The sequence below is a fragment of the Podarcis raffonei genome, chromosome 15 (assembly GCF_027172205.1).
Source record: "Podarcis raffonei isolate rPodRaf1 chromosome 15, rPodRaf1.pri, whole genome shotgun sequence".
NCBI classification, from domain to species: Eukaryota; Metazoa; Chordata; class Lepidosauria; order Squamata; family Lacertidae; genus Podarcis; species Podarcis raffonei.
Window position 1 is genome coordinate 6,913,637 of NC_070616.1, and position 22,293 is coordinate 6,935,929.

The 22,293-nt window shown below is 45.8% G+C and overlaps 1 protein-coding gene across 6 annotated transcripts in view; it reads right to left on the bottom strand.

Annotated features, from left to right (window-relative positions):
* The window catches only part of ACACA (acetyl-CoA carboxylase alpha), a 183,804-nt gene that overhangs the window by 137,832 nt on the left and 23,679 nt on the right, over positions 1–22,293 (bottom strand). For all 6 annotated transcript variants that reach the window (XM_053367490.1, XM_053367488.1, XM_053367489.1 and 3 more), the window contains 14 exons: positions 21,131–21,240; positions 19,456–19,537; positions 16,075–16,173; positions 15,152–15,258; positions 13,557–13,667; positions 12,312–12,521; positions 11,041–11,211; positions 6,945–7,106; positions 4,632–4,795; positions 3,867–4,017; positions 2,830–2,933; positions 2,381–2,462; positions 1,738–1,883; positions 444–594 (listed from right to left, as the gene is read on the bottom strand). In XM_053367490.1, coding sequence (XP_053223465.1) covers positions 444–594; positions 1,738–1,883; positions 2,381–2,462; positions 2,830–2,933; positions 3,867–4,017; positions 4,632–4,795; positions 6,945–7,106; positions 11,041–11,211; positions 12,312–12,521; positions 13,557–13,667; positions 15,152–15,258; positions 16,075–16,173; positions 19,456–19,537; positions 21,131–21,240 — 1,850 coding nt within the window. The remainder of the gene's footprint in view (positions 1–443; positions 595–1,737; positions 1,884–2,380; positions 2,463–2,829; positions 2,934–3,866; positions 4,018–4,631; positions 4,796–6,944; positions 7,107–11,040; positions 11,212–12,311; positions 12,522–13,556; positions 13,668–15,151; positions 15,259–16,074; positions 16,174–19,455; positions 19,538–21,130; positions 21,241–22,293) is intronic.

Below are 22,293 nucleotides of genomic sequence, written 5' to 3' on the forward strand. Positions count from 1 at the left end.
CAAAGTGAGGATGCACCAAGAATGGAAACAAAGGAGACCTTGGAGAAGGAAGACGCTTCTCCAAGCATTTCCAAATATGTACAGTGGTTGCCAACGACAGGACCGGTAGTCGTCATTCCTCAAGTCATTTTGCAAAAAGGAATCATTCCTCACAGGGGAATGTTTACCTCCCGCTTCTATTTGCACCATCCAATATTTTATTGCTTTTCTGTCCTTTTGTTTCATTGCTTATGGTTTTATCCTTGATTCTGGCTTATTACATCCGTGTTGTACTTTCAGCATTTCCATTTGCACAAGATGATCCCTAGCATAGCTTTTGATCCCCGTCTGAATTGTTGGCAAAGGCTTTTAGCCGCAAGCAACAAAAGTTTGACCTGAGCAGAGGAGCGCAGATGGTCCTTGAAGGAAGAGCCCAGCAGGGCCAAAAGGGAGGGGGGATTTACCTCGATTTCGGCATAGCACTGGCCAGCAAAGACATGCCCTCCATCTTCCACCACGTACTGGATGAGCTTCCCCGCTGAAGGGGAACGCAGGATGGACGGGTCATTCTCCTTCTCAAAGACGCAGGTCTTGTTGCCAATAGTAATGCGGTACCTAAGCAATGAGGCACAAAGGCAGAGAATGAAAACAGCATCAACATCTGCCTTATTGTGACCCCAGGCCTTTGGTCCGTTCAGCTCAGTATTGCTACACTGAAAGTTAGGCAGTGGTCCTTCCCAGTCCTGCTTGGAGGTACCAGGGATTGAACTTGGGACCTTCTGAATGCAAGGCAGAAGCTCTATTACTGAGCTCTAAGAAGCTGCCTTACGCAGAGTCAGGTCATTGGGTCTATGTAGCTCAGTATTATCTATGTTGAATAGCAGTAGCTCTCCATTGACTTCAGGCAGAGAACAGACCCGCCTGGGGGACTGAACCAGGGACTTCCTATGTACAAGGCAAACCCTCTGCCACTGACCTACGGTGCTTCCTCTAAAAACAAAACAAGATTCTAGTCCTCATGGTTCTCAACTAGAAGCTAATTTAAACAGGAACATAGGAAGCTGCCTTATACCAAGTGGCCAGCTTTACATCTGCGGGAGTCATTTTCGACTCACAACTGTCCATGGAGGTGCAGGTTAATTCTGGGTGCAGGGCAGCTTTCTACCAGCTCTATTTGGCATACCAGCTGAGACCCTACCTGCCTGCGCCCTGTCTCACCTGAGTGGTACATGCCCTGGTTATCTCCCACTTGGACTTCTGCAATGTGCTCTACTTGGGGCTACCCTTGAAGGGGACTCGGAAACTACAACTTATCCAGAATGTGGCAGCTAGGCTGGCGACTGGGAGCAGCCACTGGGACTATATAACACCAATCCTAAAGGACCTACATTGGCTCCCAGCACGTTTCCGAGCACAATTCTTCTTCCTTCTTCTTTTGCCATATATTAGTTTACCAAATTTTTAACAAACCAATGCTAAATTACATCAGATTTCATACAGTTTTTTTCCAATGAGTTGACTTCCAGCTCTTTGTCCTAGATGCTTTCGCCCATTGCTGCTTGATATTACATATTTATTTCTAAACCGAGTGCAATTCAGAGTGTTGGTGCTGACCTTTAAAGCCCTAAAATTTGCTAAGCATGCATAATTTGTAAAGAATGCAGAATATTTGACAGAGGCTTGTTGCTTTCAACACAGGAGTATACCCAGAGTTGATCATCAGTGACCATTCATGGGGGAGGCGGGATGGGACGCTACCTGTCCACTTCCTCTTTCATGTAGGTGGTGTAGCTGCTGCCATCGTAGGACAAGAGCAGCCCTCCATCGCTCAGCCGGTGAACATCCACCTCCACGCAGGAGCCGTTCATGATGACGACATAGGAGTTTGGAGACTGTCTAGTCACCTGTAAGGGCAGGAGGAACAAGAGATGGATATAGACTCCCAAAGCTCATGTGAAACCTTTGGTTTTGCGTTACCTGGTTTAGGCTTTTTGGGGTGGGGAGGGGAGAGACAGTGGGGTAGCATCCAACTTAGTCCTACTCAGAGTAGACCCATTTAAATTAATAGGCCTTGTTACTCTTGTCCATTCCCCACCCCCACCCCCCCTGCCATGGGTCTACACTGAGCAGAATTATCAGTGGATACAGCCAGTGTTTCCTGTCCCTGTACAGGTATTGCTCCCCCTCAATGGGAGATGCAATAAAATGTTGCAACGTAAAGAGCTCCAGTTTCCCGTTTTAGGAAGAACTACCATAAGCCACTCTCAAGTCCACGAGATGCAAATCACAAGAAATGGATGACCCCCTTTTCCACATTTACATGGAATTGTCACCAAAATATACCTTTTGCCCTTGGCAGCCACGGGACCCCACTCTTAACAACCTGCTGTGAGGCACATACCTTCAGCACGTATTTCTTTCCTTCATAAATAAGTTCCACATCCACTGTGTTCAGCAGCGTATGAGCAGGTAAGACTTGGCCCCTGAAAGTGTATTGTGAGAGGAAGGAAATTAACGACTGTATAACTAACTCTCATCCCTGGGATACTTGGCAGCGGGGGGAGGGGAAACCACTGGAATTAGTTCGCTCTGACCATCACTGGCTCTGGCTCCACCTACTGATGGGGGTCCCTGCTTTGCACACACACACACACACCACCCGTCCAAATGGGAAACCCATGCTTCGGCATCACAGCAAAGTCCAGCATCCCGTTTTGCACAGCATCTAACCAGATGCCTCTCCTGGGAAGCCCACAAGCAACTCACGAGCGCAACCCAGCATAACCCCCTGCTCCCCTGTGAACTGGAAGCTTGTTTCCTTTTCAAAGTTCCTAAAGGGCTACGCCTCACCTCTCTAAGGAGTGCAGGAAATTGGAGACGCTGTTCCGAAAGCCCACGTCAGCCACATGCAGAGCCCCACACACAACTCCCAGCATGGTGTCTGGTCTCTCTGCCTAGAAAGAAAGGGAGGGAAAAAGAGGCGGGAATAAACGCGGACAGTTTGCCAGTCCAGATTTAACTGGCAGTTTTCTATGAGAGCATAACGTAAGAGCTTGATCAGGCCAAAGGGGGCCCATCCACTTCAGTACAGTGGTACCTCAGGTTAAGAACTTAATTTGTTCCGGAGGTCCGTTCTTAACCTGAAACTGTTCTTAACCTGAGGTACCACTTTAGCTAATGGGGCCTCCCGCTGCCACCGTCACGCAATTTCTGTTCTCATTCTGAAGCAAAGTTCTTAACCTGAGGTACTATTTCTGGGTTAGCGGAGTCTGTAACCTGAAGCGTCTGTAACCAGAGGTACCACTGTATCCTTTTCTCACAGTGGACAACCAGAAGACCACAAGAGAAGCCCCCAAGAAGGACCTGACGGCAACAGCAGCTCTGCCTGCCTGCGATTCCAGGCAAGTGGAATTCAACGGCGTACTACCTCTGACAGTGGAGCCAGAACATAGGCGTACCCTCCACCAATTTATCTAATCTTCTTCGAAAGCCATCAAAGTTGGCTTTTTATTTACACCACCCTTCTTCTTTTGGCTAACAAAATGCCTGGCAGCATTTGAAATCCATCTCAGATAACAATACACTGGGGGTATATTTTTTAAAAAAGAAGGGGGGGACAGGGAGTCTCTCTACCAGTTGACATTTTATATATACGCTCCCCAGGCTGGTGAAGCGGAGTCCTATTATCTCTGGAGGGCCAAAGGTTTCTCAGGTCTGGTTTAGGGCTTTAGAGAGTTATCTCACGAAGCAAAGAAGGAAACGAAGGAGAGGGGGAAATTGATGATGAAAGCTACGGCATCTTGCATCTCGTTGTTAAGGACAGATGAATTTTTGAAACCAGAATTTTAGGGGCAGGGGAATCCAGGGGGAAATGAACCAAGCCACACCTGCACTTTCTCTGCAATCAGCCGGTCCAGCCAGCCAGTATCAATGCAGTTTTGCTGAAAGCTCTCCGTTTCCAGCAGCTTAATCAAGTACTCCACCGTGGTCCGGAAGTCCCCCCGGATGGAAAGCTCTTTCAGGGCCACGACCATGTTCCTGAAGGGGTGAAGAAAGGGGTGCAGTTGAAGGTAAACCACCATATTGAATACCTGTTGTAGCAATTGTAATGTGCTGTGCTAGATGTTGCATGATTTTAAAATAACATTTTTATTACTTATTTTATTTCTTCCCTTCTATTCCCCGTTTACAATTTGCATCCCATAGACATTACGAACTTAGGCCCATTCATTACAGTGACTACTTACTCTGAGTAAGACTGAGCTGGCTACAACTCTATGTCATTTAAGATCCCGCAAAGAAGGTGTGGGGAATCTTCGGCCGTCCAGAGGCTGCTGAACTACAACTCCCATCAGCCCCAGCAAACGTGGCCCCAGGGGTCAGAGACGTTGAGAATCACTGTTTGGCAACATCCGGAGGGCCAATTGGTCCCCACACTTGACTTAAAAGATGAGTTTGGGCTTATTTGCTGTAAAAATGTAACAGAATGCTCTGCAATCCATTGAGGGTTAGAATGGCCAACTCCATAGCAGTCAATCTTCTGGATTGCAGGGGATTCATATAGACATGGACCAACACCTGGCAGGGTACTTTCTGCCCTGGGGTATTCCCCCAGCCCAGCCCATTAATGAGCTGCAGTCTTTCCTACTTACGAGATGGCTTCCTCGCGGTTTTCTCCCCAGGAGAAACAATGACCAAACTGCGAGTCAGCAAACTCGTGAAGTCCTCCGGCAGCGGCGACACTGAAATAGCCCCAGACGTTCTTGTTGCTGCGGAAGTTCAGCTCTTGGACAGTTCCAGAACTGGGCTTGAACCCCTAGATTACAAGAGGGAGCATTCACATGTAAATAACCTGTGTGCACACTCTCCTGGGGTGGGACACACAATTACAATGACAGATCAATGAAACACAGAAATGCAAGTTATTATCCTCCCTACGTTCTGGGAAGGACTGCATTCGGTTCTGCGACAGTGGTCACAAACTTTGGTTCTCCAGACTCAATCTGAGATGGCCCATTGGTCAAAGAATCATAGAATTGTAGAGTTGGAAGGGACCCTGAAGATCACCCAGTCCAACCCCCTGCAATGCAGGAATATGCAGCTGTCACATACAGGGATCGAACCTGCAACCTTGGTGTTATCAGCACCACACTTGGCTCAGTACTGACTACACTGACCCTTAGGCACCAGGCGAAAACATTTCTCTTCAACCTGGCCTTTGGCTGATTGACATCTGATGCCCTTTTAAATGTGTTGTGGGAGGGGAGGTTAAATTTTTTTTTGTTCTTATTTTTATTATGTATTTTGTGTTTTTTATATTGTGATTTTATGTTGTGAATGGAGATCTACAGATGAAGGATGCTATAGACATTTAATAAACAACAATAATAAAAAAATAAGTGTCTTGATGTTGAGAGCCTCATGCGCTTATCCTACTGTCTTTGAGCAAATGAGCGATACCTGAAATGTACTGTTGGCACATCCCCCATCCTTACCACAGATCTGCATTGTTTTCTGAGCTAGAATATCCTTTTCTAAACAAGGTTAGTGGAGAGGTCAGGTTACCCTTTACAGTGGCAGAAACTTTAACTTGTCAGATGGTGCAAATCCTCATTCATCAACGTAGTTGGACACCCTTGGGCCAGAAACTGTCTCTTAAATTTACCTACCTCTCAGGGTTGTTGTGAAGATAAACTGGTGGGGGGAGGAGGCAGCAGGGAAGGAAAAGCAAAGCTTGCATATTTTAACATATTTTAATTTTGGACTCACAGCTGTCCATGGAGGCACAGGTCAAATCTGTGTCCAGGGCAGCTGTTTACCAGCTCCATCTGGTACGTAGGCTGAGACCCTATCTGCCTGCGGACTGTCTCGCCAGAGTGGTGCATGCTCTGGTTATCTCCCGCTTGGACTACTGCAATGCGCTCTACATGGGGCTACCTTTGAAGGTGACTCGGAAACTACAACTAATCCAGAATGCGGCAGCTAGACTGGTGACTGGGGGCGGCCGCCGAGACCATATAACACCGGTCTTGAAAGACCTACATTGGCTCCCAGTACGTTTCCGAGCACAATTCAAAGTGTTGGTGCTGACCTTTAAAGCCCTAAACGGCCTTGGTCCAGTATACCTGAAGAAGCGTCTCCACCCCCATCGTTCTGCTCGGACGCTGAGGTCCAGTGCCGAGGGCCTTCTGGCGGTTCCCTCATTGCGAGAAGCAAAGCTACAGGGAACCAGGCAGAGGGCCTTCTCGGTAGTGGCGCCCACCCTGTGGAACGCCCTTCCAGCAGATGTCAAAGCGATAAACAACTACCTGACATTCAGAAGACATCTTAAGGCAGCCCTGTTCAGGGAAGTTTTTAATGTGTGATATTTTACTGTATTTTTGGTTTCTATGGAAGCCGCCCAGAGTGGCTGGGGAGGCCCAGCCAGATGGGCAGGGTATAAATAATAAATTATTATTATTATTAACACAATAGTAAAGGAAAGGAAAACATTGGAAGATGAACACGGGTGGAGGAAAGTCACAATGGTGCAATAAGGAAAATAGACAAATATATTTGATATATAGATATATAGATACAGATACAGAGACAGATGATATAGATATATAGATATAGATATATACATATAGATATAGATATAGATAGATATATACACTATGTAATGTAAAGAATGATGATAAGTGTAACTGAATGTAATATTGCAAAATTAAATGGGGGGAAATAAAATAAAAAATAAAAGCTTTCAAAACTGCCTTTTGCTCTTTCAAAGGAAAAGCAGACTAGAAGTGTCATTTATTAATACATATTTGTGGCTATCAGCTGTGGCCATCGTTATCTGCAGATCAAGATTAAAACAAATTTCACATGTCTTATAAATATACTCGTGGGGATTGTAGGACGCAGTATGCCACTATCAACCACAACTTGGAAAAGAAGAAAAGGAAGAAGAAATAACTTGCAGTCACCTCATCGGGATTTTCGCTCGTGATGCGGGCAGCAATCACATGACCCCTTGGACAAGGCACATGGGCAGAATTCTCAAAGTCAATAGGGCTGTCCCCCCAGGGAGACACGCCATACATGATTCGGATATCCTTGATCCTGTGGAGGGGAATTCCCATGGCAATCTAAGAAGAAGAGAAATAATGACACTTTTCAAATTTAACTGTATGCCGCTAAACAGATGAACGTAAGACGTGATCCATCATTCAAATATAGGCAGCTTGCCGTATATACTTAGTCCATCTGGCTCACTATCATCTTCCCTCCAACAGCCGCCTGTGGCTCAGTGGCAAAGCATCCGCTTTGCATGCAGAAGGTGCCAGGTTCAATTCCCAGCATCTCCAAGAAGGACTAGGGGGAAAGATTCCTGTCCAAAACCCCAAAGAATCACTGCTGATCAGTGCGGAGCAGCCTTTGTGTACCTGACGTCCTCCAGATGTTTTGGACTGCAACTCCCCTCGGCCCCAAGCAGAAGCAAGCCAACAGAGTATCAATGCATGGAGCGATCCTGTACAGTGGGTGCAGGGAACCTTTGTCCCTTCGGATGCTGCTGAACTACAACTGCCATCAGGCCCAGCAAGCATGGCCAGCAGCCAGGGATGGTGGGAGTTGAGGTTCAGCAACATCTGCTCTGCAGAAACAGTCCATTTGCTTTCGGCCCGGTGTTGACTGCTTTGATTGGCAATCACTCTCCAATGTCTTTGTCAAGGTGTTTACTAGATGAAAACTGTTAAGTTGCGGGTGAACATATCAGACGACACAGCGATTCTTCAAAACAGCTCTTGTGTATTCACAGGCCAGAACAGAACTGAACTGAAGGGTTCAGCCAGCCTGCTTATATAGAGCTCCAGTACAACGCTACAGTAGCAACTTTCTGTAACTAGCCAATCACTGAACGTCACTTTCAATCCCCTATTTGCATATGCGGACCTGAGTGAAAACTATCTACAGTATCCCCCTGCTGGCCCAGGGTGAGAACTTCAGTACATAACAAAAACCAAGAAACACGAACAGAGAAATGGCCTGCTTACTAACGACATCCAGACATAAAAACATAGGAAGCTGCCTTATACCGATTCAGACCACTGGCTCACCAAGCTCAGTATTGTCAACACGGACTGGCAGCAGCCCCCCAAGGCTTTCAGCAAGAGACATTCCCGGCCTTACCTGGAGACGTCAGGGATCGAACCTGGGACATTCTGCATGCAAAGCAGATGCTCTGCCACTGAGCCACAGCTGCAGGCTCTCCCCACCCCACAAATTCAGCATCTCTCCCCTTCCCCAAATTTTTAGCATAGAGCCTGCCCCCAGCTTCCAAATATACGCTAATCAGATGGAGCGAGAAGAATGGGCCAAGGAGGCAGGGGTTTGAGTCCTTGGCCAGCTGCGAAGCTCACAGGTGGTCTTGGGCCAAGTGCCATCTCTCAGCCTAGCTCACCTTACAGGGTAGTTGTTGGGGGCAAAATATAATAACATCCGAGGCGAGGACTACACCTCCCATCAGGCCCAGCCAGCATGACTAAAAGATGAGGGATGATGGGAGTTGTAGTCCAACAGCACCCAGAGAGCTACAGGTGTTTCCCACTCTTGGAAAATGTCTATCAGGCTAGGTGGTTAAACATGAGGCTGCTTTGGCACTGCATCCCCTCCAAAGGAAAACCCAACACAGGGTGACATAAGCCGTGCTCAGAGTAGAACCTGTAAAGTTAATAAGCATGGCTGGCTTAGTGCTGTTAATTTGAACGTGAGTGGAACTTAGCTGGATGTATCCCACGCACTCGGAAACACACCCGAGGATTTGCAAAGAGCCAGGGAGCAGCCCTCTCAGGACTCACTAGGTAACATTTTTGCAAAACCAAGTCTCTCCGCTATCGGCATTCCAATCTTGTCCCAGCTGTAGCAGCGATTACGTGACTCGCTTCTTACGACACTGGGGGAAGGAGACTCAGAAGACTTCTTCCCTACTTCCCCGCCTCCCCCCCAAGTCTGCTCCAGTAGAACCGGTTCTTTCATGCAGCAGTTTTGTAAACGGGGCCCAGGCTTTGCTACCCATCGCATCCTTCCACAAGAGCAAGGGGGGTGAGACATGCTGCATGTGCCAGGAGGCGGCTGTTTCTACCTGTCTTGCCCCACCCTTGATCCCAGAGAGTCTTCCTCTATCAGGAAGCTTTTAATGTTTGATGTCTTATAACAGGTTTCCTCAAACACGACCCTCCAGATGTTTTGAGACTACAATTCCCATCATCCCTGACCACTGGTCCTGCTAGCTAGGGATCATGGGAGTTGTAGGCCAAAAACACCTGGAGGGCAGAGTTTGAGGAAGCCTGTCTTGTAACATTTTTTATATGTGTTGGTAGCCGACCAGAGTGTCTGGGGCAACTCAGCCAGGTGGGAGAGGTACATTATTATAATATATATTATTATATCCAGACGGATCATCATCATCATCATCATCATTATTACAGTGGTACCTCGGGTTACAAACGCTTCGGGTTACAAACACTTCGGGTTACAGACTCCACCAACCTGGAAGTAGTACCTCGGGTTAAGAACTTTACCTCAGGATGAGAACAGAAATCGTGCTTCGGCGGCGTGGCAGCAGCTGGAGGCCCCAATAGCTAAAGTGGTACCTCAGGTTAAGAATGGTTTCAGGTTAAGAACGGACCTCCGGAACGAATTAAGTACGTAACCAGAGGTACCACTGTATTCCTAAAGGAGCTGCTTCCAGACAAACTTGGAAGAAGTATTTTTAGGCTGAGGCTATTTGGTGGGGAGGTACTGAAACGTTCGACAACCGAGGCTCATTGAGAAAATGGAGAAACACGCCTCGTAAGACGTTCGACTTCCAAGGCACATTCAAAAACAGAAGCTATTTCTCCCGGGTTTTTAGCATTCAAAAACCAAAGCATTCAGCTTCCAAGATGCTCAAAAACTGAGGTTCCACTGTATTTGTTCACCAGTGTCATCAGCTTTGGGGCTGCTTTTGGACATGAAATTACTGGATATTTCTATGACCCATTGGTGAACTCTTGGGTTAATGAATTAAAAAATGCTGGAGGATATGGAAAAATAGGTATTTTTTTGGTAATTTTTTGGGACAGCAAGTTCAGTAATAATGTCCAACCTTTTGCTGCCTTTAACCTGCTATAAGAGTATTTCTTTAAGCTCCTTATATTTGGTTTACTAATAAATTTTTTAAAAGAAATGGCAGGGGAAATTCTTCTGACTGTAAATAGCTTTAACTGATTTTAATACTGTATTTTTTACACTGTAAGCCACCCTTGGGCCTTGTGAAGAAGGGTGGATAAGCATCTTTTATTATCATCAATAATAATAATAATAATAATAATAATAATATTTTTCCTGGCATATCAGTGAGCTTTATGCTCATTTCATTTTTGATGTGCATTAAACGAACTGTTAATTGTTGGTTTTTAGTGTGTTTTTAAAAATAATTTATTCTATTTAATTAATATAGTGTACGAGTATCAAAACATTACATGTGAAAAACATGCCTTAAAATTTACAATAGAATTTGCTTTTAGGAAAAAATGCATATAAATTTATGTAGCCTGAATACCTAGTAATAAAAAGAATGGATAATGCGAATGGTGTCTGGCTCATTATTATTCTTCATTAAAACTTGCTCTCCCCAAGATAGGAAATATCATAAATACATGTGCCACGAAATTCCCAATTCTCGCTTTTACAAAATATTCTGATGACTTTTCAGAATCTCTCTCTCCTTTAAACATGCCTGTTAACACTTAATTGCTCCTATATCTTCTTAAAACATATCCATTTGCAGGGTTTCTGGTTATTTTTCCATGACTTTGCATCTACATTCTGGTCAATGTTGCAATACATAGCACTATGTCCCCGTCGCCCCCACTGCCCTTAGTGTTATGTTGTCATGTCATTATGCTTTTGTATTCTATATCATTATTGCGTTTGGGCGGCTCATTTTTCCACGCAGACTGCTTTGAGCATTGATCTATTTGTGGGAAATGCAGCATACAAATGAATCGATGCGGCCTGTGGCAAGAGCTCCTGACTCACCTGTAGCTGAGCTGAAGGCAGGTTGACATCGGCCACCATCTCTGTGCAGGGATGTTCCACCTGGAGCCGGGGGTTCAGCTCCAAGAAGTAGAAGCTGCCGTCCTGGCTGTAAAGGTATTCCACTGTGCCAGCACTCACATAACCCACCATCTTGGCAAGTTTCACCGCACACTTTAAAAAGGGAGAGAGAGAGGGGAAAATGATCAAATTGAAATGCCAAATCTCTGCATCTGTTTGTGGGAGTAGGCCAATACGAACCTGCTCGGCTGTCAAGATCACAAGCATAAGTCCTGCTCATCCATGCAAACCATTTTTAAAAATTATTTGCACAATTTGAGAGCCAGAGAAGAGATTTGTTTACTTCTAAGGGATGTTGGCCTTTAGGAATGATGAAACTGTAGAGTTGCAAGAGACCTTGGAGGAAACACTCCCTGGACTTGAACCCACACGGAAAGCTCCAGAGAGCAGTTCCCTAACTGCTCAGCCGCAACGGCCACTGCCAATTTGATCACGAGTCAAGATAATGTAGAACATAGGAAACTGCCTTCTATAGAGTCAGACCTTTGGTCTATCTAGCACAGTACTGTCAGCACTGACTGGCAGTGTCTGTCCAGGGTTTCAGACAGGGAAATTTCCCCGGCCCTTTTTGGAGATGCTGGGGATTGAACCTGGGACCTTCTGCATGCAAAGCCGCAGCGGGCTCTCTTCCTATCTTCGTGTGGCTTATCCAGTCATAAAAATAACCAGCTGGCCCTAGGACAAGCCATAGAGGATGCGAAAGAGGTGTGTAGAATTATGCATGGTTGAAGAAAATGGCCTTTCCTGACCTTAGGGGCAACTAATGAAGCTGTATGTTGGAAGATTCAAAACAGAGAAATGGAAAGACTTTGTTACACGCTGCATAGTTAAACTCTGGCATTCACTCCCACAAGACGTGGCGGTGGCCACAAATTCGACCTGCTTTCAAGGGGGATTCAACAAATCCATGAAGGATACGGCAGCAGTTACAAGTTATGATGCCAGCTCCAGAGCCAGAGGCAATCTACCTTGAAGTACTCAATGTTGGGGAATAGGAGTGGGGAGAATGCTGTTGCTTGCAGGCTTCCCAGAAGCCCAATGTCAGAAGCAGGATGCTGGACTAGGAAGGGTCTTTTTGGTCTGACCCAGCAAGGCTCTCCTAAAATGCCCTTCTGCTTTTATGACAGCTGTTTTGCCGTGGGACAAGTAGGTCTCTCATCAGAAAAAGCCAGGCGCCTCTGAAGCGCACTCACCTGTTCCATGTGTTCAAAGACGGCCAACGTGGCAATCGAAGCGGGAGCCTCCTCGATGATTTTCTGGTGTCGACGCTGGACTGAACAGTCGCGGCCAAAAAGGGAGATGGCATTGCCGTACTGGTCTGCGAGGATCTGGACTTCCAGGTGGCGGGACTGTTTGGCAAGGCGCATCACAAAGATGGGGGATCCCGGCACCTCAGCTTGTACCTGACAATAAAAAGCACAGCACCAGGTGGAAATCAAAACACATATCTCTTAGGATGGGCAGTCATGTTTATTCTCAGTACTGCAAGGGCAACTGAGATTTGGAATTTTTTTTGGAAAGCATATTATTAGTATTAACCATAAACCAATCATCTTGGTCCCTACAACCACCAAGTGAGGCCTCGTTTGTGGTGCTTCCACTGGTGGCTGCCCAGTTGGCACTAAGCCATGGCAAGGTCTTTCCAGGTGTGGTTCTGCACTTGGCAAATGCCCTCCCTGGCGCACATGGCTCCATCATTTTTTACTTTCAGGAGGAATTTGGAAACATTCTTCCTCAACCAGGTGCATTTGGTGGCTGGAGAATACTGTTCCTGGCAACCTCAAGATCACTGGATGGAAGCATTGTTTTTATGGTAATTGCTTTTTGGGGGTTTTTTAATAGTAATTTTTTTTTTGGAAGGTCTTGATCCATTTTAGAATGCTTTTGCTTCCTTTTTTCTTTTTAAAGTGTACAGCTGCCTGCTGTGCCCTGGGTTATTTGGGGAGGAAGGGAAGGATATAAATTTACTAAAATAATATAAACAAATAAGGCAGCAGCATTTGGAATTCAAATGCACATCTTTAAGCAGTTTTACCAACCTGGTGCACTCCCAGTGTTTTGGAATACAACACCCAGGAGGCTCAAGAGGTTCTCTCAGGCCCATCTAAGAACACCAGGGATTGAACCTGGCACCTTCGGCAAGCAAAAGAGATGCTCTACTCACTGGGCTTGTACCCTTTCCTCAAATAAAATCTTAAAACCCAGTATTGAGGAAGAAAACAGGGCCTTCAGCACCACCTGCAGCTCTCCCAGACCTGCCCACGATTCACACCGAACACAAGGAAATTGTGCAAAAACAATGGGAAAACTGCAAAAACATCAACTAAAACAGGCAAAGTATTTGTGCAAGGGCAGAGCACCCAGATGTTTCCTTCGTGGAAGAAATCAGTAACCACATCATCAGGGCACAGAGACAGAAGCGGCAAACAGAGATGTACCTGTCTGAAGAGATTGGGAAAGTCGTCTGCATTGTTCACTTTCCGGATTCCTTTTCCTCCCCCTCCTTCGGAAGCTTTGATCATGACAGGATAGCCAACTTCTTCCGCTGCCTGAGCACAAGGAAAGAGAGAGAGAGAGAATTCAGAGACCTGAGCAAACTTGGCAGGTGACCTTTGGGCGTCAAAGCTTCATCCTTTAAACCAGGGGTCGGCAATACAGTGAGCTCTAAATGGAGTTGGACTCCAACTCCCATCAGCCCCAGCCAGCATGGCCAGCGATCAGGGACGATGGGGATTGCAGTCCAGGAACTTCTGGAGGGCAGCACAATGACTATTCCTGCTTTATAAGGCAGGCATAAGGAGCAAGCCTTTTTTGAAAAGCAGATTTTCCAACAGCAAATATTCCCCTTCAGACACCCCACACTAATTTTTAAGAAATGAAGCTGAATGAATACAAAGCGTGCTTTGCTCCTTGTCTCAGTCGTGGTTTCACCCCAAGAGCCAGTAACAACAATGAATTTATGAACATGCCTTTTTAAAAAGAGAGCTTTAAGGGTATTTACAAGGCTGCGATGAAGCATTACTGCCCAAAGGTCTTTAATAGGGTGCAGGCAGTTTATTTTAAGTATGGATACTGAGTGTATTCTATCCTTATATAATTTGTGTGTATGCTTTTGCTGACACTGCCTGTCATTTAAGTGATATATGCCTAAAGTCCCCCATTTTTCAAAATATACTCCGCCTTTTATCCTAAGAGAAATCAAGGCAGCTTACAGACAAAAACAAGAAGCGCTGAAAGCCTAGAGAAAAAAAACCACTGAAAAACAAAACAACTAAGCATTGATAGAATAAAAACTATATCCATACTGCATATAAAATCTGTTTAAAGCATACAGATAATTACAACGAAAACAGCACAGCACCAGACCTTTCATTAAAAGCAGTCGGTTTCCAAAAGCCTGTTCAAACAAGAAGGTGCCAAACTGCCAGAGGAAGGACAAGGAGGGAGCAAACCTAGCTTTCTCAAGGGAGGGAGTTCCAAAGTCTGGGAGCAGCCACCAAGAAGGGACTCTCACATGACCCCACCATGCCCCTTGCCCCATCTCAAAACCCAGGCAGGTTTATTCGAAGGAATACAGTCTTTCAGATAGCATGAACCTAAGCCATCTTATCAGGTTTCCATCTGCACAGAGTTCACCACCCCCACTTCTTTCAGATCAGTGTTGTTGAAACATTTTTAGAAAACCTCTCTTAGAACATAAGAGCCCTGCTAAATTAGAGGCAAAAGTGGGCAGAGGAATGAAGGTAAATTATTTACCTTTGTACAGTAGGCTAGTTTCTACACTCACACACCCTTCTCTATGCTCCATCCAGGCAATTGGGAGACGTCATCAGATTTCAAGGACACATTCCAGCCAGGCAAAAGCACTCGTGGCCTGAAGCAGGGCCGGTGAGGGTTCTGAGAGCCAGATAGCAAGGCTTGGAGGGCCACATTCGGCCCTTGGGTCTGAGGTTCCCCTCCAGGCATATGCATAAAAATCAACAGGCTGCAGAGCCACCGGCTCAAGGTGTATTAAGTGGGCATCCCAACCTACCCGCAACCCATCATCCACATCTGTCACGCAGCCCTTTTCATACAGCTCCTGGGGAACGTTCAAGATGCGTTTCTGAGAGTCCGACTCTTGCCAGTCCACTTTGAGGCCTGAAAGGCAAAGCAATGTTTGAATGGCCTCAAAAGAAATTCAGGCCCATCTAGAAAGCTTCCTTCCCAAACAGCTTCCTACACTCCAGCTGAGCTTTATTTTACAAAAGAACGTTAGAGGAATTAGAATTTAGAAGTGGGGACACTCCTTCCTCAGGCTATTCCAGCCAATCCCCGTTCATTTAGGCATGGCGATGTCACATCAGCACACAGCCAATCAGATCCAGCTATGTGATCACATGACAAAGCCAAACCAGAGTGAGGGTGATGGTTCTTTCCTCTGCATAAAATGCCCATTTGGGGGTCACCAAACCATTATATTCGCTTTTCCATTGAAATCTGGTTATGAATCACACCAAGCAGAGCCCTGAAAAGCAGATAGAGCTAAATGAGGAAGCGGGAAAGTGTGTCATTCTTCCAATTTCCTCTTTTGGATCTATGTACTTTTCAATGGAGCGAAAGTTAACCACTCCCCGCATGGTTAAGGGGGTAGCGGGGAGGAGGGGTCAGAGGCTTCCTGAGCACCTGGGGTAGACCTCCAGCATGCCACTGCTCCCATGAGCACATCGCTGGCAACCCCCAGCATATATTATCACAATAATGCCTTCCTAATTACCCTGTAAGGTGGATCAGTATTATTAAACCCATACTGTAGACAGGACTGCTGAGGCAAAGAGATGGTATGAATTTGTGACTAAAGCTAGATTTGAACTGATCACTACTCGATTCACAGCTCTTTCTCCTATCCATTGTTTCACACTATCTGTCAGGATCATTCTAGACAGCTGCGAACAAGGGGCCTCACACACTTCTTACCACAGCCGCTCCAAGGAAGGGTAGGGATGCCAGCAGTCTGAGCCACTATCGAGGAGGCGATTTTATCTCCTAGTGCCCACATAGCTTGGCTTGGGGGTCCTGCAAAAGAAATATGGGGGGGGGGGAGTCCACAAGGAAGATCAAATCAAAACGAAGTGAAAGAGATTCAGCAAGAAAATGGCAAAACGTTGAAAGCTGACTTTTTGCCATCAAAAAAAGAACCTTGGCAGCAGCAGGATTTCACCAGACAGGAGCACATATGTAAGAGCAACCAGCAACGTAACTACGGGCAGTTGGTTTGCACATCATGCTAAGCCAAACCATAGCTTAGCATGAGCATGGCGGTTCCTGGATTGGGTCCCCTGCTCCTCCTGATTCTGCACTGCCAGGGAACCTGTTTTCTTTTCTTTCTTTTTTTTAAAGATATTTATTGACTTTTTCCACCTTTATACATTAAAAAATCAAAAAGAAAAAACAAAAAAGTTAAAAACACATAAAGTTTACAATCCTTATTTTCAATAACATATTTCCCTGACTTCCCCACACCTCCCCTTCTTATATTCCAATTCAAATTGTTAATTCAACAAGTTCTTGTCCCCAATTTTTGACCTTTTTATATTTAATTCATTTAAAAACAAACAAACCAATTTTAACTTATAAACATCAGTATTTAAACATCAGTGCTCATTCTTAAAGTCGACCCAAATTCCCTTCCACGAATTCCCCAATTTTCATACTAATAACAAAACAAAATAAAAAAAAACAGATTATTATTCTGCACCCTTTGGATCCCAAACCCCACCCCACCCTTTCCCGGTTTCAATCCCCAACAAATGTCCATCAGTCATAGTCTACTATCAGCCTGGAGACCTCACGTCCGAGGCTCTTAATTCTCTCTCAATTCCTCTCTGCCGGTTTTTTTGGTAGTCCTTAATATTAAACACCAGATCTCGGAGAAGCTCTGTCCCGATAGGGTCCATATTTCTTCCAGCCAGACCTCCATACTTAAAAGTGGAGCCCGAATCTTGTTTCTTACTCCTTTTAAGTCCAAATGTCCCAAAAGCTCCAACTTTCACCTTAATCAAATTTGTAATCCGTAGGTCTTCAGATCTCCACATAAGGAGATCTCTCCATTCTTCAATCTTCAATTCAAAACAGATTTTCATCATCCAGTACTTATTTTCCTTTGTAGCCATCATGTCAGGCCTCTGGCTCTCCTTTGTCATCTGCAACATTACATCTCCTCCTTCCTTTTCCTCAGAAACAACATATATCTCTTTCTCCACACTCTCAAATCTTTCAAGTTTCTCTTCTTGTCCAGCTGCATGGACTTCATGAGTCAAGTCCTTATCAAATTCAATGGATTTGTTTACTGTTAAGTCCAGAGTTGCAACATTTGTAGCAAAAACATCAATTTGGCCTTGTAACTTTCCCAAGAGAAGAAACACTCTGTCCAATTTAGCTTGAATTTTTCCTCCTTCAGCCATTCTTGTAATGTCCCAAAATCCCCTCTAGAGGGATTTTGGTTACTTTATCTTCCTTCCAGTTCAAATCCAAAAATCAAGTTAGTTTGTATCAGTTCTTCCTTGTTTTCAACAAAATATACCGTATTTTTTGCACCATAACACTTTTTTCCTCCTAGAAAGTAAGGGGAAATGTCTGTGCGTGTTATGGAGCGAATGCCTATGGATGGCGGGGGGATCTGCTGCAGTCGTGAGCAGAGGATCCATGGTTCCCCTTCCTTCCCTCCTCCGTGGCTCGCTTTGAAACAGCAAAGCGGGAGAAGAGCCGCTGAGTGGGGAGGAGAGAGGGACAGAGAGCCTGCTTCTTTAAAGGAGCAAAGCGGGAGAGGAGAGGAGCCTTCTCCTCTTATAACCCTCTTCTGCATTATTAACAGCATCCTTCTCCACCCACCCCACGCGTGTTCCTTGTCCCTTGAGTGCTTTTCCTTCCCACCCCACTTAAAACGTGGTTACAAAGCACGGATCCACATGGATCTTCAGGATTTTTGCACTGGGTCACCCCAAATTCACCATCAGATCACATAGCATGTCCATGGCTACAGCTTGCACCAAAAAAATCACACACCCACTGTTGTCTGGGGCCGCAGTGGTGCAAAAACATGGTTACAAAGCATGGATCCACATGGATCCTCAGGATTTTTGCATTGGGCTACCCCAAACTCATCATCAGATCACATGTCTGTGGCCACAGCATGAACCACAAAAATCATACATCCGCTGTTTCATTTAGAATATTTTTTTTCTTGTTTTCCTCCTCTAAAAACTATGTGCGTGTTATGGTCGGGTGCGTGTTATAGAGCGAAAAATACGGTAACCAAATTGTAGCAAATATATCCAGCAGAGATAGCGGAAACAAAGTTCTCTTTTTCCTTCTTGACAGCTAATTTGACAGCTGTCAAACTCTTCTATATCTCCTCAACAGGCTCTCTCGCAGATCACTCCCGGGTCCGGGGGGGTGGCACTTCAGCTCTCAAAATTAGCTCTTATCCTCCAGTGAAATTACTTATACTGCCAAATCGTGAAATTAATGTCTTTTACCCAATAAAGAAGAAATTCTCTCGACCTTAGTTAGCTAGTCCTTGCTTTAGATTATTTATAAGACGGGGAGACGGACTTCCTGTTTGCGCCTTACCCGATCGTGCCTAATTCAAAAAAAAATTTTTCTTTACAAATCCAATTTCCGTATTACTCACGGGTTGTTGCTTTTAGAGTCCAATTGTTCACAAGAAGAAGTCAGCGCTCTCCGACCATGGCATGCGGCTTCACTCCGCAGGAGAAGCAGTCGACTCTCAGCACCGTGCCGCTCACCCCGTCCCCCGTTCCGAAGCCTTTAAAAAGGCTCCTTCGCGGGTCGGGGGGGCGCAAATGGTGCCCGCCGAGTCAGCAAGTTCACAGGCTTCAGCGCCTGTGATTTCTGAGGGTCCCCGCGTCGCCGCAGCGGCAAGACCCGGATCCTGCGGAGCCGATTCCCTCCGGAGCTCGGAGGGAATCCGCCATTAGCCGATGGCGCTAACCCGGAAGTCCCAGGGAACCTGTTTTCAGCCCAAGGGCCAAATTCCCAACCTGACAACCTTCTGGGGGCCACATGCCACTGGTAAGTGGGGCCAGAGGCAAAAGCAGGAGATGTGGATTTTACCATCCTACAATAAGCAACATATTTCTCATGTTATGACATTTTAGAGCTTATGGGGGATTTTAGGATCATGGTGGTAGCAGGCAACTGTGGGAGAGGTATGTTTTTGTTCTGGGTTTGTTTGTTTTTTACTGTGCTTCTCTGCTAATTGAAAATAAAAATATTAAACTAAAAAAAAAAACCACTTTGACTCTCCTGCCCCTCAACACTGTAAGGCTCTCTTACCCATGAAGGCAATTCCATTTTTGTGGAGAAGCTCTGGTAGTTTGGGGTTCTCTGAGGCGTGGCCCCAACCAGCCCAGACTGCCTACAGAGAAAATAAAAAGCAGGTTAAGGTTTGTTCACATCAGTGTGGCTAACCTCTTCTGGAGCAGAGAGCCACATGGAGCCACAATCAATATTTTGGGGGCCACATGTCAAAATGAAGTGTGATCCATATTTAAATAAGGCCCATGAGGAGAACTGCAGTTCTCAAGGCTGCATTTCAAACAGTTTTCCACTCAGGTCTTCTACGGTATTTCCAACCTTTTAGATAAATAATTCATTATTAAATTCACTTTTTTAAAAAAAAAAGAACAATTTTTGAAAAGGATTTTGGGGTCAAAAATCGTTTGCACATCACAGAATCATGGCAGAAAGAAATTTTAAAAGAAGAAGAAGAAAAGGAATTTGGATTTGATATCCCGCTTTATCACTACCCGAAGGAGTCTCAAAGCGGCTAACAATCTCCTTTCCCTTCCTCCCCCACAACAAACACTCTGTGAGGTGAGTGGGACTGAGAGACTTCAGAGAAGTATGACCAGCCCAAGGTCACACAGCAGCTGCATGTGGAGGAGTGGGGAATCGAACCTGGTTCACCAGATTACGAATCTACTGCTCTTAACCACTACACCACACTGGCTAAAGACATGGCAGTTTTGCACATTGCATGGTGACAAACACATATTTTCCACTCCATGTACACACCACAGAGATTCCTGGGGGACATGCACCTGTCTAGCACACGTGCAAGAGGAGCTCATGCACAAATGGGTACAAATGTGCATGTAACACACTGCGCATGCATGTATTAAAGTGCAACAAGTAGGACCTGCAACAAGATGCTGCAGGTGTGGAAAACTTCTGCTCAGGGCCCAAATCAACCAGACAGACAACCATGCCCCCGTCTAGTCGACCACCACCCCAGGTTGTATTTCCACCCCTCCAGTGGTGAGTCAACATTCTACAACCACTGAGCATGCTCTGTTCTCACTGGGCCACACAGGGATATTCTTCCTAAATACCGTATATTTTGCTCTATAAGACTCACTTTTTCCCTCCTAGAAAGTAAGGGGAAATGTGTGTGTGTGTTATGGAGCGAATGCAGGCTGCGCAGCTATCCCAGAAGCTATCCCGCTGTGCAATCCCTCTTGCTGTTCTGGCTTCTGAGATTCAGAATATTTTTTTTCTTGTTTTCCTCCTCCAAAAACTAGGTGCGTCTTGTGGTCTGGTGCATATTATAGAGCGAAAAATACGGTATTTTTGGCACTTCTGCTGCTGCAACCCCCCAATCCTGCCCCTAAGTGTTTCTCCCGGCCCTGCCAGACTTTAGGACCTGAGCAGCTCAGCCAATGGCAGCCCAAGACCCGAGGCCTCCCAAAACATCTCTGTGAGATCAGGGAAACCAAGCCAATCACTGCCACAGACTTCACACAGACACATCTCTCATAACACATCATCATATAGATCAGGGGTAGACAACATGGTGCCCTTGATTTGTTGTTGGACTTCAACGCCCATCATCCCCTAGGCAGCATGGTCAAGGGTGATCAGAGCTGTACCCAGCAATTTCTGGATGGCACTACCTTGGCTGTCCCCATATCCTTTCCCCACCTAAATTCCCAGTTTCCATCTCTCGCACCTGCACAGGAATCCGCTTTGCAATATCCAAAATCAGTTCCACATTTGCATAGTTGTTGTTGTTTGGGCCTCCGGGCACTGGGACATAGTGATCAGCCATCTTAATGTACTCTGCAAACATAAAGGGACAAAAGATTTAATTTGCATGTCGAACTACCAAGGGTTAACATATTCAAACACAGCTTCTAAAAAAAACACAAAAAACCCCTCAGCAAACAAGACTTAATAGCATAAAATCCTTAGGTTTCAGAACAGATCGAGAACTGCTCCAGAAAATTTGGGGCACAACCATGATGTATCAGAAAGGGAAACATCTATGTTTTAGGTGACTCTTGTAAAAACTGGAACCCTTTCATTACTGAAAGACCTGTGCAGGCAAAGGAAGTTTACTCAACATTGGGATGTCAGGTGATTGTCAGGGGGGCGACCACACCCAACTATCAAATCTGGTCTGCAAACGATGGGGAGGACAATGATCTGGTCCTCTGGAGATATTCACTTCCCTACCTCTGGTTTACTCAGTAGGCAGGTCCAAGGTTTTATTCCCTCAGACACAGGAACACTCAACACACAGCACATGAGTCATGATTCCTAGCTCCTATCTACATTTCTCAGGTAGTCGTAGATACTACGTTATCTCCAGGTCCTGTGGTCATGGACTGGCTGGATGCAGAGGAATGGTGGGAGACATCGGCTGGGGAACCCCCAAGGGAAGAAGGCACAGAGCCAGGGGATTGGTGGTGGGACGATGGTGAGTGGTCAGAGGGAGAAGAGGGAGCAGACTGGGAGGAGGTGGTGTTGGAAGCTGAGGAGGTAACAGGGTTTACTGAGCAAAAAGAGGCAGTGGCAGAGAGCAGTCCAGAATCAGAGGCAGAAGCGCAGGCTGGAGAGGAGGGGAGCCAAGAGGCAGACAGCTGAAGAAGCCAGGGGGGTCTCCCCCTCCTGTTGTGACCCGTTCCCCTCCTCTTTGGTCTCCCAGAACCCAAAGAGATATGAAGATAAGCAAGATGAAGAGGCCTCAGATTGCTTGGGAAGGAAGGAGACTTAGAGAGCTGTGGGAAGGTCCTTCAGTCCTCCAAAGTGACTCACTGGGGAAAGAGCTACCAGGAGGAGTTGTTGTGCTCACTAGGCCCGAGCTGTTTCATGTCTTTGAATAAAGCATTA